The 17,105-nt window shown below is 39.9% G+C and overlaps 1 protein-coding gene across 9 annotated transcripts in view; it reads right to left on the bottom strand.

The window, feature by feature from the left end:
- Positions 1 to 17,105, bottom strand: part of LOC128993812 (disco-interacting protein 2-like) — a 368,811-nt gene that overhangs the window by 198,947 nt on the left and 152,759 nt on the right. For 6 of the 9 annotated variants that reach the window (XM_054417833.1, XM_054417841.1, XM_054417830.1 and 3 more), the window contains exon 1: positions 10,336 to 12,044. The exons of the other annotated variants lie outside the window; for them this stretch is intronic. In XM_054417833.1, the coding sequence (XP_054273808.1) occupies positions 10,336 to 11,974 (1,639 nt within the window). In that variant the 5' untranslated portion in view covers positions 11,975 to 12,044. Of the gene's footprint in view, positions 1 to 10,335; positions 12,045 to 17,105 lie in introns of those variants that run through there. 9 annotated transcript variants of the gene reach the window in all.

Genomic DNA, 17,105 nt, shown 5'->3' with positions numbered 1-17,105 from the left:
AAAAATGTATTAAATTACCATGAAATTAAGTTGATTTGAACGATGATAAATTTCTATCTATTAGACCCCCTTAATAGTGAATGCAACCAATTCAATCAGTTTATTCGAGGGAACGAATGGATCCCTACGGCAAGGAGTCTCCCTGCTTAAGTCATCAACATCCATTATTCAGATAGTCTGGTCAGCGATCACTTATACAAAACAGTTGCTCACGAAGTCCCCTCAGCGTGCCCAGGAGGCAGGTAACTAACTGATGATTCAAACAGGCCAGTGACACTACGGTTATTCTAGTCACTGACTCGTTGCCTAAACGAGCCATTGTGACAAAAGGTACCGTTACAGTATTGTTAATAACCAAAGTAACAGTTGTATGTAACAGGTGACTTACTGCGGAGCAGCTCCGGACCCGGCACATACCTGAAACAATAGATAGGTTATAAGCTGATGTGTTGGTAATCAAGTAAACCGAGGCGGTGAACTGGTGAAGCTGTCAATAGTAAAAACAATAACAACCGACCTCTGACAAAACAATATGGAGGTTTGGTTGGTCGAATGATGTATACTAACTGTAGTAACATATTGGGTGACTACTGTCCCAAATATTAGCATTGCACCGTTGGACAATAATGCACTGCTATTGAAACAAAGGCAAAATTAATAGTTTAGTCTCTTGTTCAACAAATGTTTACTAAATTTGTATTTCGAAATATATTCGATATTAGAGGCATTTTTAAATACTACACAGCAACAAAATCCTGATTCTGGTGAATTACCCTGTTTGTGTGTATGTAACCACTGTTTTTTAACATTAAGATTAAGGTTCATTGTCAACTTAAATACAAGTTATTTTGAATAGTCCTAATGACTCCTGGGGTGGTGTAGAGTCGTTACAAACAGACACATAAGCGAACTTGAGTCCATTAAACAAGAAATGGACAAAATGACAATGATAGCAAACGTGTCGTATTGCCGGCAAACGCCAGGCCATCCTTTTGAACGTTGTGTCTCACAATCTAGGATGACATAGAAGAACCCCGTACTGTATAATTGATGCCATGTCAAATTTGCCAATAGCAATTACCATCACATGAAAGCCTATCACACCGATAGCTATGAAACCATTTTCATTCGGTCCATTGTATGTGTCGAATCAGAAAGTTCGTATTATCCGGGTATATAAAATCCTAATAGGAAACGGTGCGTTAAACTCAATCCGTACTGATAGTTTAAATGCAGCGATATCAGCTGAGCAGGACGTGGCCTGCGGGTCCTTGGCAAGGACCTTTCACCGGTGAATTCCTCTCTCTCGCCGCACATTACTGACAATGTACCCGGCAGTGCGATTAGGGCCAAAGTCGCCTGACGCAACGTACATATAACTACGCATTCGCGCCTTATGGCATTTCACCAATTGTTGTGCATCTGATGTAGGATCGATAGTTAAGAGTTGATAAAATAGGTGGGACGAGGTAAGCTCACCGACAACTTCAACTTAGCACGGAAGAATCTTGGGAAAACCATTGTATTCAATAATTACGAATAAACTCAGCTATAAAATATTTCGTTAATGTAGGTTATAATAAATGTTTGACTGATACACTAACTTAAAATATAAATAAATCGGCCCATGTTGTAAAGGAAATATTTTGGATACGTAAGTCATCAATTTCTGATTCTTGTGATGAGTAGGCCTACAATTTAACACTGTAAATAGACAAATTCTGCTATATTTTTTTTTATAAAGAACTCAATTCAAATTACAGTATTGTCAGTTCTACAATGTCAATATAGTTTCAGAATTAATGCAATACAAAATTAAAAACCTTTTAGGAAAACAAGATTGAGCCATAATTATGAAAAACATGAGCTAAACATTGAGAAGACCGATTTCAACACTGTAGCCGTGATCGCTTTGAGAATAGTTTTAACAACAATTGGTCACAATATCGTGGAAATCGGGGTAAAACGAGTCGTACTAGTTACTTGAGCTGCCTTTAGCCACATCGTGCATAGCCATCTGCAGATCAAAGCGTGATATTACAAGAAATTATAAATTTTTAGGCAATATTAATAATCAAAAAATTCATTGATAAAGAATAAGAAACGTTTCAAGTAGACTTAACATAATAATAAATCGGATCTGCCAAAGTAGCTTACGCAGAACCTTGTATGCCATAAACAATCATGAAGTGGCACAAGACCTAAGATTTTCTATTGCACATTGCTAGTTGTTAAATTTAACACGCAAAAACAACATGGCATTAGTAAAAGTAAACTATTACAACCACGAAGGCAAAATTGCCAAGTTAACCACCACAAAACGTTACACCAGTGTAAACGTAACCACAAGCAATATAACAGCGAGCGCAGGTTGGTTTGCATAATCCCGCGCAGTTTTCACGCATAATCTGCGCTATGCGTTGTCACGACGCAGGCGCAACCTTGATACTGTACAGTACTACAGTTCTGTATCGGCTGGTGATTAGTCTTGGGTAAGTTCCGGCGGATTTGGACATATTCGGATCACTCGCTCGGTACTAAATCACTGAAATAACAGCTGGCGATGCTGCAATCATGTGTAACTGGTGGCTGTTGAAAACAAACAATCACAACCCATTAGATTTTTGTCTAGAGCAGAGAAATCATCATCTTTGTGTAACAGGTACAGTAATTTACTTTGGACCAGACATCACAGGAGTATGCTCTGACAACATTTTGATGTCGTCTATCTCGACCACCAATACAATGTATGATCTCTGTATACACTATGTTGTAAACCAAACACTTCTTCGAGGAGTGTGTGTGTGTGTGTGTGTGGTCTTCAAAGGGAGTGGTCAATCCAATAGACAAACGCGACGGTTCCTAAATTAATGCTGCTTAGTAAATTACACATAAAATAACCATCACGACGGACGCCAGGGAGTCAAATATCTACCAGTAAGTGCGTAATTCCGTTGAATTCATAGTTAAGGTTAAACCCACGATTACTAGAAAATACGTATTTTCTAGTATTCGTGGTTAAACCCCTTTTATGTTTGGGTACACACTTCAGTGCAACATTTTGCGCACCTAGTGCATGGACTTTAGTTATAGGACCTTAGACTTGAGGAAGAATACGTTGTCCCCATTGGAGTTTTATTCGAACTAAGTCAAATTAAAAACAATGCCTGTTTAACAGGTAACCTTCATTAGCACAATACCTTCAAACAAATCGACCTTTCCAATGAATCTATTTAAAAAGTCTGCATATCGATGGCAATTTTCTATTGGCTACTGACCATAACATACGTGATTGTGTCCGTAGGTGTATATACCGTTACGTCCTCAGACGACCTTTGTACCGGCGGCCAACGGCACTTCGCACTCCTCGCACGCACGTCGTTGGTGCGAACAAAACAAAGAGCCATCAGGGCGGGGGCGGCATAGCGTCACGTACGAGCGTCACGTCCAGCGTCACGATGACCCGAGGGCAACGTTCACGACACGACCGTCACCGTCCACTGTCCAGCGGTCCACTCCTCTCCGGGGACCACGAGGGCCTTGTATTGCAGCAGCTCGGGTATACTGGCAGACATTGTTTTTCTATGCACGAACACAAATTGCCGAATTATACCACTCTTTGTGTTAAAATCACAATTCTCTCCAACAATTAATCTACAATGCAATCTTAAAAGACCAACTGGATGTTTTTCAAGTACACAATGGAGCAAAATCTTACCAGCTGTTAAAAAACGCTTGTTTAAACATGGACCATTGTCATTACAATGATACTACGAAAGCTGGAATTAACCTCTACGTTGTACAAACGTTGTATAAATACTTTATACATAAAATACATGGTATCAGTAGTCCTCGCATGGTAATTAGAAAGACGCCAGGGACGGTAAATCTTGAGAGAAAATAGACGCTGTTTAATGGTTTTAAACTAGACCCAGCTTTCATTGATCAATGGGCTTTTAATAAATAGTCCTGGTTAAGAACCATCTTAGTTAAAGACAAAGCCATCTTACCATTCATTTAACACTCACCTGTCACTAACCTTAGCCTTAAAATACGCACCGTGGTATTCCGGCGTGAAATCTAAATGTATCGCAAACAACGTTATGGATAACTATTTCTCCAAATGTACGTACAAACAATACCACAGCTCATTCTTACTATCACTTTCCAGCGACCGAACATTTCCCTGCGTATAATCCGAATCGAATGCGATCTCGTACAGAATGGCGGATCGGGCCGCATTATACGGCAAGCTGCGTCTAATGGGGCGAGGACGACACAAGACACGAGAGGTAAAAAACCGGCGGCGACGCGATGCGATGGCATTGGGAAAGTGTTAGCAGAAGTGGACCGACCGGTCGACGGCGGCGGGCGGAGCGGCAAACGACCAAATACAGCGCGACGGCAACGACCAGCGTACGCGGTTACGTCAGCAGAACACTCAGCACAGCAGACGGTACCATTGTCGTATCGGGGGTACGGGGCCAGCACAGTGGTCGGCCTTTATCAAAAATGTTTAATTACCTCCACTACCGTCAGACTGCAGCCGTATTTGGTCAAGAATTCTACCTGTATACGTAAAGAATATAAATACCCGGTAAAATCACGGCCTTCATAATGTCCAAGTCACATGATGTTCAATGCCATCAACTGGCCTTATTCGGTACAAAATTAATATTTTAGACGACTCACATCGTCACATATGTCCAACACTACAGTTCGTAGTAAAAACATCAAACAACTCTTGGTTGACTGACCAGTGTCATCCTTCTGGAGTATCGTTTTGGAAAAAAGGGACCGAAACAATTGCTTCTAGAAGGTGAAAGATCAGGAAGTGTCATAATCCGAAGTCCCCGTTGGTGTCCGAAGAACGTCACTTCCTCAGCTGCAATTTTGCTATATTTTGAAGGTCTCTAACCTTTCAAAACAGAAGTGGTTGCAGAACCATAGGCATACTTCATTGTTTTTGTGGAACACAGTGTAATTAAATTTTGCATAGTGTTGCATTGTGAAATTGTGTGCAAAATATTTCAACGTGTAAGGCCCAGGACAACTTTTTGGAATGGTCGAGGTTCAATGGTTGTGAAATGCCAAACGGTGGTTTGGTTGTTATTCAATCTGCCTCACTTTACACGACAGGAGTTTAGTTCTGATGGGTATATATTTCGTTATTTTTAAAATTGCTATGGCAGAAGCAGAGAAAAGGACTTATTAGATTTCCAATACAATTTTCATCCGATAAGAACCAGATGTTCATATGTACAACATTTGCTTACAGGTAGAAATTAAAAATAAATGGGTCATGAACTTTCTTGAGATTGATAACTATATTATTTGCAAATTTCACAATAAACAATCTACAGTATAATACGGATTGATGAGATAACCACAGTTTTAACCCACCATGCTATTAAAACGCCTCCTATAACTGCATCAAGATTACGGCACGACCTTATGAAGAAACTTGTCTAATGGAAAATGCATAATTGTACATGAGTTAAAGAGGTTATTAAATTTAAACTATGCAACAAAATTAGGAAATAATAGGTCGTTTACGTTATATGCGCCTTTATTTTTCCTCAGGAATTGTTTGATAAGCCAAACGCGGTGTCCTCATCAGAGCACTGGAAAGACTTTGGTGCTTGGTCGACGTTACTGAACCTATCGATAACTACGTACTCTAAACCTTTCTTAATACAGCTACATAGTCCGGTTACGGAAAAGAAGCCCCAATATAAGTCACAACCTAATAAATTTTACTACGAATCACAGTACTGTATTATCGTGATCAAATTAAATACAACTAAGTTTAAGTAAGAATTAAATACGTTTCAGATTAGGTCTTTCAAATTTTCTCCAATCTTATACAATTATTAAAACCCTAAACCTAGTCATAAAAGCTAGTTCGCAAAAAGCAAAATTTTACAACATTATTATACGGCAATTTCCATCTAACATACTATCAAACCTATTCGCTAAATAACTACGTCTACAGCCGAGGCCTGGATATTGTGTGCCTCAAACCACCCTTATACGGCTAAACAACCGGCTATTCGATATGAACATTTCAACTGGCACAACAGTCCTCATCTGAATGGTAAACAAGGAAATAAAACCGCGCAGTACAGCGAGATGAACAGATAGAAGCATCGCTTTCACCTTATCACTTATCAGAGAGAGCAGCAGCAGTGAGTAACGCACGCTTGGCCTGTATCACTGCATCTGTAGCTGATAACATGTGTTGCATAAGAGTAACCCCGCACTTGCTGCAGACTCTAGCAACAATTGCTGATAGAAACAGCGTCAGCAATTCCTCAAATGAAGTATAACTAATAATTTCTCAAAGCAACTCTACACTATTTTTCTACAAACAGGCATTTGTAGTAGGCATTTATCACTGAATCTGTAGTTGATAAATGATGTTGCGTAGATTCTTGCTGAACTTTTCAGGACAATTAATTGTAGTTAAAAAAACCAAGGCAATTTTAAAAATAAAACTGTTCAAACAACTAAGCAACTTTTTCTACAGAACCTTTGATTATGGTTTTACTTAAATAAACTCAAATATAATTAGGAAACATTTTATCAATATATCTATAAAATATCTTTGTATGACTTGCAATTAATGTGACGGGACTTTTCATATCAAACTGTTATATTAAAAACATACCAAAGAAAAATGTGTTACAAAATGACTAACATTTAAATTTATTCCGGGGACATCTTCCGTTTTAATTGACATTGACACAGAGATCCTAATTCTTCGATACGGGCCACTTATTTCTCCGTTACATCTATGTATGCGGGTGCGTTTAACTCGACCAAATAAAAGATTGAAATGGAACACGTTATATCGATACAGGAGCGTGAGTAGTTATGATGTATTTCAATTTTCAACTTATGAAAAGATTTAACTTCGGAGAACGATGATAAATAAAGGAGTTTAAAAATGTTTGATAGTCATGTATGTTAGCACGTTTTTTTATGTTTTGATACAGGGCCTAGAGATCTTTAAGCATTGTATGAAACATGGACTTGGCTTTTAAGAAAAAGCTTATCAGCCCGTAACGCTACACTCACCCCTTCAGGGTAATCCAAGTGCGGCGATGTTGTAATGCTACGTTACATGGACTGAATAATATGTAGTCATTTACTTTGCTTAATCAAGACTTCTTGACAGCCCATTTCTATAAACTTTTATGTTCTGTAGGTAAATTAACGTTGGTAGTCAATTGGGTTTGTCCATTTGATATTATGAGGAAGACTAATTTTCTTTTCGTTAATTCAGTGCATTTTGTTTTACGTGTTGGTATTGCCTAAAACAGATTTGTTAGTAATTTGGAAACTTTAAATCAGCTTTTCCAATAATGGATGATGATTTCCTAGATTCAATCAGTGACACCTCATGTTGGGGAGGAAAATCCACATATTACAATCCATTCGCAGATATACACCACAGTTAACAAGTAGATTGTCGCAAGAGTCGCCAGTCGCCACGTAGCCAGGCCGTTGTCCATCGCCGCGGGGAGGAATTATGGAGTCAGACGGCGAGAATAACTAGCGACCGCTAGTCTGCCTCGACCGGTACCTTCCCCTCCCGTGTGCCTGTGGTGACCGGCCCAGCTATGGTGTATCATGTGTATGTGTATAATCGTATAATGTATCACACAATCATCTTGTAGACCTATGTGAACAAAATAAGTCTTTAGATTCAGAATTCTCGACAATATCTTTAGGATCTAGGCTAGGGAACAACAAATTAAGTCCATCTATCTTATATCAGATTAGCATGTTATTATTGATCGTCGTCATCTTTTATTCATAATTTTTCCTTTCGGTATAACAACATTAGCCTCAAACAATCATAGTACGTTTGAACATAAGCTACACAAGTGAATCAAATTAATATTTACAATTAACTAAATTGCAAGCTTTCCCGGTCAAAGTAGAATCTTTCGAGAGGTTACCACATCGTTTAACCGGAATAATTACTGAAAAATGTTTTGAATGTATTCTGTCTACGACACAACTATAGTGTATTAAAATAACGGTTAGCATTAATCGTATAGAATTTTTATTCATAACTCTATTGCCCGGTAGAATATTATCATTGTTGTCCTCATACAATCTACAATCACATTGAATTACTGAAGAACACACAGTTAGATAATTTGTCATAAGAATTAGTATTAATTCACGTAGATTGACGTAGATTAACCAGATAGTAGGGTTTCGGGGTCAAATTATTCATAGACAGTCAAATATATCAGGGGATGATCACGTTTTTGAACTGGTGTGAATACCGGCACACGATTCAGATGTGTTGCGTTAATAGGCAAAAATCTTCCATATTGGGCCAGTATTCGATGACGCGGTCATCCACTGACCAATATTAGATAACCATTAAGAATATGAAATTAATTAAAGCCGTACAAGCCGAATGAAAAAAAACAACTGTGCCTAAGATGAAAAAATCACTTTACATAGTATGAGAGCAAAACCGCATTAAAACCCAACACCTATCTTTCGCATTGAAAGTGAAATGACAAGGTCGGCCTAGTCGAGCATCAAAAGACCCTATAAATAATGAAAGCCACACAAGGGAAAAATCAAAACAGTAAAAACTCTAACAAATACCTTTGGCAAGTGTTGATTTTATCGCAGGTTACAGGGTCTGTGGGACAAAACACGAGTTAAAAAGTATAATGAGTGAGAATCATACAAGGGCAGAGTCTAGGCAGGTGGTACTGTCATTCAATTAGCCAAGAACAGAACAAGTCTGTTGCAAAAAGTGCAACTGGCAAAGGGAAGCTGACTCAGCAACGATCCTAGTTTAAACTCACTTTGCTTTTAAAGTAAAATTGTATTAAGTTTTATTGACAACTGAGTGAAAACAAAAGCTTCTTGTGCCTTGGGACCTTAAAAATGTTCGTCTCATTACCACGTAATCGCTATTATCGCTTGGTTTAGCGATTTCCCGCATATAACGATTATACATTTAATGAGACGCCTCATAAGTGTTATCCAAGTCACCGTGAAACAAGTAACGATTCTCGGACTAATAACGCATCATCGGTGAAATACAAGTAAGACGCATATAATTACTTATATATTTTCCGATTAAAATAATACGCCTAAGACCAACGTTTTTTTAGTTATGTTATTGAATATCGAGATGCATGACTACGGGAAGTTTCCTGACGTTGGAGTTATTAAAATAAAAAACTGCACTGTGTTTATTCCGTGACACTACGGTATATAATTATAACATTTTGGTTCATTTGGCCTAGAATTATGTTCATGCAATCTTAGGCGAACTGACGTTAACACAAGCACTAAGCTATACAAATGTGCAGTCAAAGGAGGTCAAAAGTAACTTCATACTCCAGCCACGTGCACATTTACAAGAAATATTCACTCGTTTTGGCGCGGCAGAGCGCTGAAGAATCTCAATGATCCACGTGTGATGTTAACTACACAAGAGATCTGAGCCGTGCTCCAGTTCGGCCCTTTAATATTTAGCTTTGACTACAACTAAGAGCTCAAAGATTCATTGCAGGTACCTTTAGTGTTTTTTATGTTATTCCTTGGGCTAATATAAACATAAAATGTCATATAAGTATGGGTCTAAAATGCCTCGATTTCTGTCCGTCTGAAAAATCCCTTAGATATAAAATAATTTAAATAAATCAACAAACAGACCGACGGACAGAAATCTAGGCATTTTAGACCCATACTTATTTGGCATTTTATGCCTTAGCCAAAACACTAAGTTCACAAAATATGTCCACACAATTAGGAAACACCCTGTATAAACTGAAGTCATCTTTCCGTATCATTAACTATAAAATATCTCGAAAGAAGTGAACAGATAAGAACGTTTTTGTCAGAAATAAGATGTTTCATCATCAAAAAGAGCTTTAAATTGGCACGTTGTACATTTCCAATAGACAGTGAATAATTTGCCCATTACACACTAGTGTCAAAGAGTGCATCCATCCGTGGAAATGCGGTTGAACAATATTGGCATTGTTTACATGCAATATTGGAATGCATTACACAGTAAGATAACATGTTAGCAAAATTACTGCTAGCATTATTTCTAAAACTCAAAGTAACGCCTGGGTGTGTGGGTTCGGTTCAAACGACGCCAAGTTTAACTCCCTTGGGATACAAGTCACTCTCAGATTTGATTCTGTATGCACGTTACACACGTGGAAGCTATTGGATCTCTAGTATCGTGTTGAATATCAAGACACGAGGCCAGATTCAGAGTACGCCATTCTATAAACAAATACAGATACGATAATGGTTACTGCAATGTTTATCACTCACCTGTTTTCTTTGTCATTTTCCTGTTCTTCTTGAGCGTGGACGGTGCACGATGGATGGTTGGCTTCACCAGATACTTGACGTTTTTGCGAGCAGACTTCCTGCGTCGCACAGGTCGCCGCCCAGGCACCGGCGACACCCCCAGAGGCGCGTAGGTCTCGTCCTCTGTGTCGGCGTCGTTGTCGCTCAGATCTCTGAACTGGATCCTCCGCGACTCCCGGCCGTCATCGTCACTACTACCGTCTGATATGTCTCCAGAGATGCATTCGTACAACCCCTCGTCCTCGTCGTACGCTGGTTCCTCCGACCTCTTCATGTCTCTGGGCGAACAGTAGTCCCGGATTTCCTGCACCTCCAAGCGGGCTGGTTTCCGCATAGTGTTGTTCGTCTTGCGTTTTTCCGGAGGCACAAATATCATGGGATCTAGTTTGAGAGATTTCAAAGACCTCGGAGGTCTACTGATAACCACCTGATACAAATCACTTCGCGCTGTACCGCCGTAGGACTTTTTCTTTCCGAAATGACCCTTAGAGTTAACCTTCCGACTACTGGTTCTCCGAATAGACCCTCGCTTAGGCGAATCGGCCCCGAGTTTGTAAGCACCACTAGTCCTTTTAAAATATCCATCCCTACTGACACTCGGTTTGGGTTTGTTGGCCTTTTTCTTCCGAAAGAATCCACCACCACCGCCAGAACTAGGTGCCCCAAAATCTGTTAACCTTGGAATGGAAATAGAGAACGAGAACCCCGAATCCTTACTTGTACTTAAGAGTTCCAAAGACCCTCTAGACGATATAGTTTTGCTGGTGGAAGTGGTTTGAGTGGTAGAAGACAATGTCCTGCATATCGCGGAAGGGTTTGGCATGACAAAAGGTGTCGGGGAGAGAGGACGAGACGGGTAGTTATGGAACCGTCGGGAACAATGGGGTTTATCGTCCCTTCTATCTTTGAGAGCACTCTCGAGCGAGTGATGCGCTCTACGCGCCGCTACGTCGGCGTCGACTGAGGAGGACGACGGTCTGGGCAGCTCCAGGCTCCTGGGAGCGTTCGCCATAGCCATCGGGGCGTCCATCCACACTCGTCCCAGACTGATACTGAGGGCGGAGTCACTTCGCTCCTCATTCTTCGGGTCCAACACCTTCAATGACGGCGGGGGAGACATGCGGAACCGCCGGCGCACAAACACGGGGGACTTCTCAAACCTGAGTATCTCCAAGGAGGAATCCGCACTAGGGGAACTGTACTTCTTCCTGGGCGGCGGCGTCGGAGGTTTCCTATCCCTCGAGGGGGACCTCGCGCACTCCTTCCCGGCACTCTCATAATCCTCGGCTCTGATGCACTCTATCCACTGGCCGTAGCCGATAACCACTGGCTCGGCTACGTTTTCACTGATAGTCGGCACCGTACACGCACTGCCTGGATCCGCGCTCGCTGCGACATCGACACTCGCCACTGCACAACCGGCGTTCCTCCTCTCCGCCTTCAGGGGGTTTCGCCCCTTACCACCGCGATCTAGATAATTTTTCCGGATAGAAATCCGTTTGAACGAATCACTCCTCTTGAACGAGGACTCGGCTCGGTCCTTCTTCTTCTTGCCCGCGCCGACGAGCCGGCGCAGGTTCTCGAACGACAGCGGTTTCATGGCGGCAGGCCTCGGCCCGGTGGCCGGTGCAACGTCATCGCCCGTGGCTCGCAGTACACTGACTGACTGGGGAAAGCAGCAGCGGCCGCGGCGAGCTAGAGCGGCCCCGGGCTACGGGCAAGGCCGTCGTCGTCCCACCACCGCATTCTTCCCTCTCTACCTCGCCACCTCACCTCTGACTCTGACTCTGACTCCCAGCGAGGCTTCATTTCACTTTTCGCTCTGAGACTACCGGAGGCCAATATAATTTGCATTTCTATACTAAATATAATGTAACCATGCAGTAAATAAAAGGTTATAATCTTCAGTATAGACAATTTTTTTGGACTGTGTGAACTGAAAAGTTGTATATTTCTGATTAGTCAAGAATATGTTAATATCCATATAAAGAGTACAAAGCTACATTGTAAAAAACTGCATCAATTATTACATTTTAAAAACGTATTTAAATGACCCACTCTTCAAACAAAATAATTAGGACTAATAACCGTTAATCTGCTACGTTTGATTAAATTAATAAACATGTTGACACGACACAGCCACACTGTTTGAATGAATCACGTGATTTAGCGGCACTATTATACCGTATATATTTTTTCCCCACTCTTCATATTGATAAATAATTATTTTTCAAGCCAAAGTTAAAAACTAATAGTGAGAGTCTCCGGTAAATCTATCTCGGAACGAATACAACTCGTGTTAGCTAAGAATGTTACCATAATTTAAAACACCAAGTAACAGTAATAAGATATTCTTTATCTATAAATTAAGGATTTGACGAGCGAGGTGAGGCAAATATCACTTACGTACACTTCTGTACTTACGAAGCAAAATTAAGTGTAAATGTATTTGTCAGTTAATATGAAGGCCCAACTACGTTGATACACGAAGGCCGGTGTAGTTTCAGCCGATCGATAAGGAAAATACTTGGAATATTAATTAGTAGCCATCAGTCAACAGAAAATGTCAAGCCCTTACCTACATCACTCAAACTTACAAATCGCATAAGTTGGAAAACTTAGATATTTCACAGTCCATTCGCTGTACCACAGGATAAACGTGGCAATGTGCGTTAAACGTCACCACTACCGGTGTTAACGCCCGACGGACGACAGCTTGTTGAATGTCAAAAGACTGACAGAGAAAAACGATCAACTACTTTTTTAACTCATTTGTGCACAGCAATGGTCCTTCGAACATGACCAATTTGGGAGCTTGCGCTTCTGCTTCCGTAGAGTATGATTCAAAACTTGTTTAAAAGACACATTTTAGATTTGTCCAAGAATGTCTATTTTACAGAAATTCCCAACTACAAATCCATACATGCTAGATGTCCATGACATTCAGTTACATTGTACTCACCAGCAGCACCTTGTAAAAAACTGCGTGATTTCATGACTTTTCTAGTTGGGGGTTTAAATCTGTACAGTGAAATTAAACACCACAATCAACTATTTTTCTGTTCATTAACAATGCATTTAAACAAAGTTTATCCATTTACATAATCCTATGAACGGGAGTGCCGGGAGCAAGTAGGGGGCTCCACATTCTTACATTGTTGCATAACCGAAACGAAAGGCAAGACGTCCAGCTAATCACACGCAGTGAGGCTCGTTAAATGGTTCAGGCCCACCTCTAACCTCGGCCAGACATGCGATGCTATTAATTTGAAAAGACAAGGTCGCTATCTCCCATCTTCGGGGGCGGAGGCTTTTCAAACGTCAAAAAGGCCACTCCTTCTCGTTTTGAATTACTAGCCAAAGTCTTCCGTCTCTGTCGCCACGTCAGGGCCCCGGACGGACCCTTAAATGAATTACTGCGAAAAGGTCAACGCTCGTAGAAGAATAGGATGGCCTACTTTATGTGTTTAACTACTACTTACTACTCTACTAACAGTTCTTGTGAATTCTTTTATGTTTAAGTAATACAGTAGTAAGAGCCATCATATCAGAATCTCTCTTAAATCATGATTAATAAAAAACCATAGTAGTACACATGGAGGTCTAAGAGCCGAAAATAAATTCTTTGTTTTTTACGCCGTGGCTTTTTTAGGGGAGATATTGATGAGAGTACACACACGATTTTACGGAAGCTGTCCAAATCCACATAGGTTAATCGGGAATCGAACCCGTTCATTGGCACACACAAAATTTGAGCTCATCGTCAAGCGTCCTTGGTAATTAGTGGATGCATTATTGTATAAGATAACAAGTTTACGGTTCTTACTAATACGGAAATTCACTATATTTAAAATAGGATTCACGTGTTTACTATTGTTGTTTTAGTTTGAACCACACTATATGCACGTTGTTATGTAAGCACAGAGTCTAATGTAATGCATCCTTAGCTTATGTGTTCGATTCCTATATTACATCGACCTATCTCAATCGGATGACACGCTACATCCCAACTCGCAATCAAGTTGGCCCAGCCGGACACGTACACTTACCGCAGATATTCAATGAGCACTTAAGTTTTACAATTTTTCGCCCAAAATGTGTTAATGATATATCCTGTGATACTATTATGCATGGTGTCCACAGAAAATGTTTCATTAATTTCCATGACTTTCCATGACTATCCTTGACCATTTACCATTGATTTCCATGACTCAAAAACTTTACTCGAAAATTATAATATAAGATACACACAAGAATAATACTGCCTTGACAAGTTATTTCACAAAAAAATACTAAAATATGTATTAACAGATGACAATGGATGAGTACAATAGGAACAACAAATAACTAATACCAACTCAAAATTCATAAGCTAATACAACTGTAATAAATTAAATTGTCGTACATTTGTAAAAAAACCTGAAAAATGCTATAATAGTCGGGGTTACGGCCGACTAGAGCATTGAAAAGCCCCCTCAAATCCACCCATCATTGGGGATATCCATGACTTTCCATGACTTTTTACTTATTTCCATGACTATCCCTGACTTTCCAGAATATAGACACCCTGATTATGTTACATGCCTCTATCGATGGACACGGCTCCCCGAAGATGTCAATCGAAGGACACACGTCCAGTCTTAGTCAGTCACGCTCCAATCAACAAAGAGCGCGCCTGGGGCCCGACTCCGTATGTTTGGGCCCAATTTCATCATGCCTTTTATACGATGTGTAACTAGTTTGGCTTTTTTGTCTTTGTTCGTCCATTGTAATAAAATCCGGCGAGCCAGCAGAACCGGTCGGACGCGCCTAATCAAGATGAGCTCCCCTCCACGACCACAACACCGCGCCGGACAATGGAGCAATGGAACCAATCTTGCCTCCTCTAATAGTTCTCTGTTTATGCTTTCATCTTGTCCATTATCGCAGCGCCGCGGGCCCACCGGACCGAGCTTGTGTAATCACGCTAAACTCTCTTTAATTGATTGTACCCATGTAGAGATTGCCATAAAGGATTGGGTTTTCGTTCGTTGCCATTGCCTAGTTGGGTTTGTTTGCAATTACCTGGAATTGACAAAATGGTTGTATACATTAGTGACGTTACTTGGTAAAAGAAAAATCACTGTTTAATCTAGTACCCATTGCTGGAAATGACTTATAAGCATATATGATATATATAGCATATTGTCTAGGTACTTCATAGAATATTGATGCTATTGACTTTATGGGTGTTAGATAAACAGAATTACCAACTCTCTCAAAATTTCATTTTAGATTAGTATTGATCCATTCATAGAATAAATTAACAAAACAAATAGTCACTGGTCACTTCTAGTTTGATGAAAGTTTCTTTGGTGGCCCAAGATTACTGTGATACTGACGAAACACGATGTATATGAAACTCACACAAACATATGAATAGCAAGAAATATTTCAAATCTCAGGAGCGTTGTAGTCTCAGAATAACACCAAGAAGATTGATTTATTTACATACGCAGATTTACTCACTGAGTTGAGAACGTCTATAAGTACATAGATATTTTCTGTTAATACATTAAACAATGGTCTCATGTGATAACAGTGTTGTTCTTCCTGCGATACAATTTTCGGCGGTCGGTTCTAATTCAATTATTTTTTTTCATAGAAATTACATAGATGATTTTCAACAAATACTCTGAAATTGGGTTTCTACAAAGCAACACTTCAGTTCGGGGATCGAGTCGCAAACATTAAATGGTAACACTGTACAATAACAATTACATGGATATGATATATCTATTACATTGAATTGTGAAATAAATATTTTTGCTATCAACTATATTACTTTTGTGTTATCAATATTATAATAGATATAATAGATCTATCTAATAGATAAATTACTACATCTATGTGGCATAATTCAAGATTAAGATAGGCTATAAGATGCAAGATGTAAGATTAATGAATTTAATAATGTAGCAGAGGAACATACTACTTTAAACAATCAATTACTCAACTGCTATGATCCTAGAAGAGGTTAACTGTAAGAAAGGACCATGAGATCCTAAGTTCGCCTCAATAAAGAATGATTTTCATTTCATTTCATCCTAAGGAATAAAACTCCAATTCCCCCAAAAAACTTTGAAATTCAGCTTCAGCCCTAACAACAAAAATTTACAGATGCAAGCTCAATTCACAACAAACCGTTATAGTTAGACCCTATAGGGAAAGTACGGCTTGACGTTGCTGATTTTTCGGCAATATTTGCTTAGCGATTTTGAAAGAGCCGATGAGGACAGTGGTTTTCAATCAGTCTGAAATGCCAATAACCGTGACTACGAGACGCGTGATCTAGTCACGGCCGTGGCAACGTGACGGGGCGTGAGAACTGAAGATGCGTCGTCCCGCGACTGTGACTGACCGCAGCAAGGAACCACCAGCTCTTCTGTTTAAACATGGCGGGGAAACAAATAACCCTCAAATGAAATCGGAGTCCAGTAGGTATCACAGTAGTAGGAAGGTCTGTTCACAAACTAAATGAACGTTTACCTAGCGACAAGAGCTGGATATTTAAGTGGATCATGTTCATCATGTTAAGTGGTGCTCATATGTTCATCTTTCTATTTAAAAAAAATAGTCACTATATTTGCAACAATATTAAAATGTACTTGCTGTCCTGGTTAAAAACAATCCTGTCCTGTAGAAACCATGCAATTGCTAAGTTAAGGTAGTCCACCAGGCCCTAAGCACAG

The sequence above is a fragment of the Macrosteles quadrilineatus genome, unplaced genomic scaffold, assembly GCF_028750875.1.
Source record: "Macrosteles quadrilineatus isolate MER2022 unplaced genomic scaffold, UCM_ALF_1.0 Scaffold_5__1_contigs__length_97177068, whole genome shotgun sequence".
NCBI classification, from domain to species: Eukaryota; Metazoa; Arthropoda; class Insecta; order Hemiptera; family Cicadellidae; genus Macrosteles; species Macrosteles quadrilineatus.
Note: the sequence above shows the minus strand (reverse complement) of the source record. Positions and strands in the feature narration are given on the sequence as shown.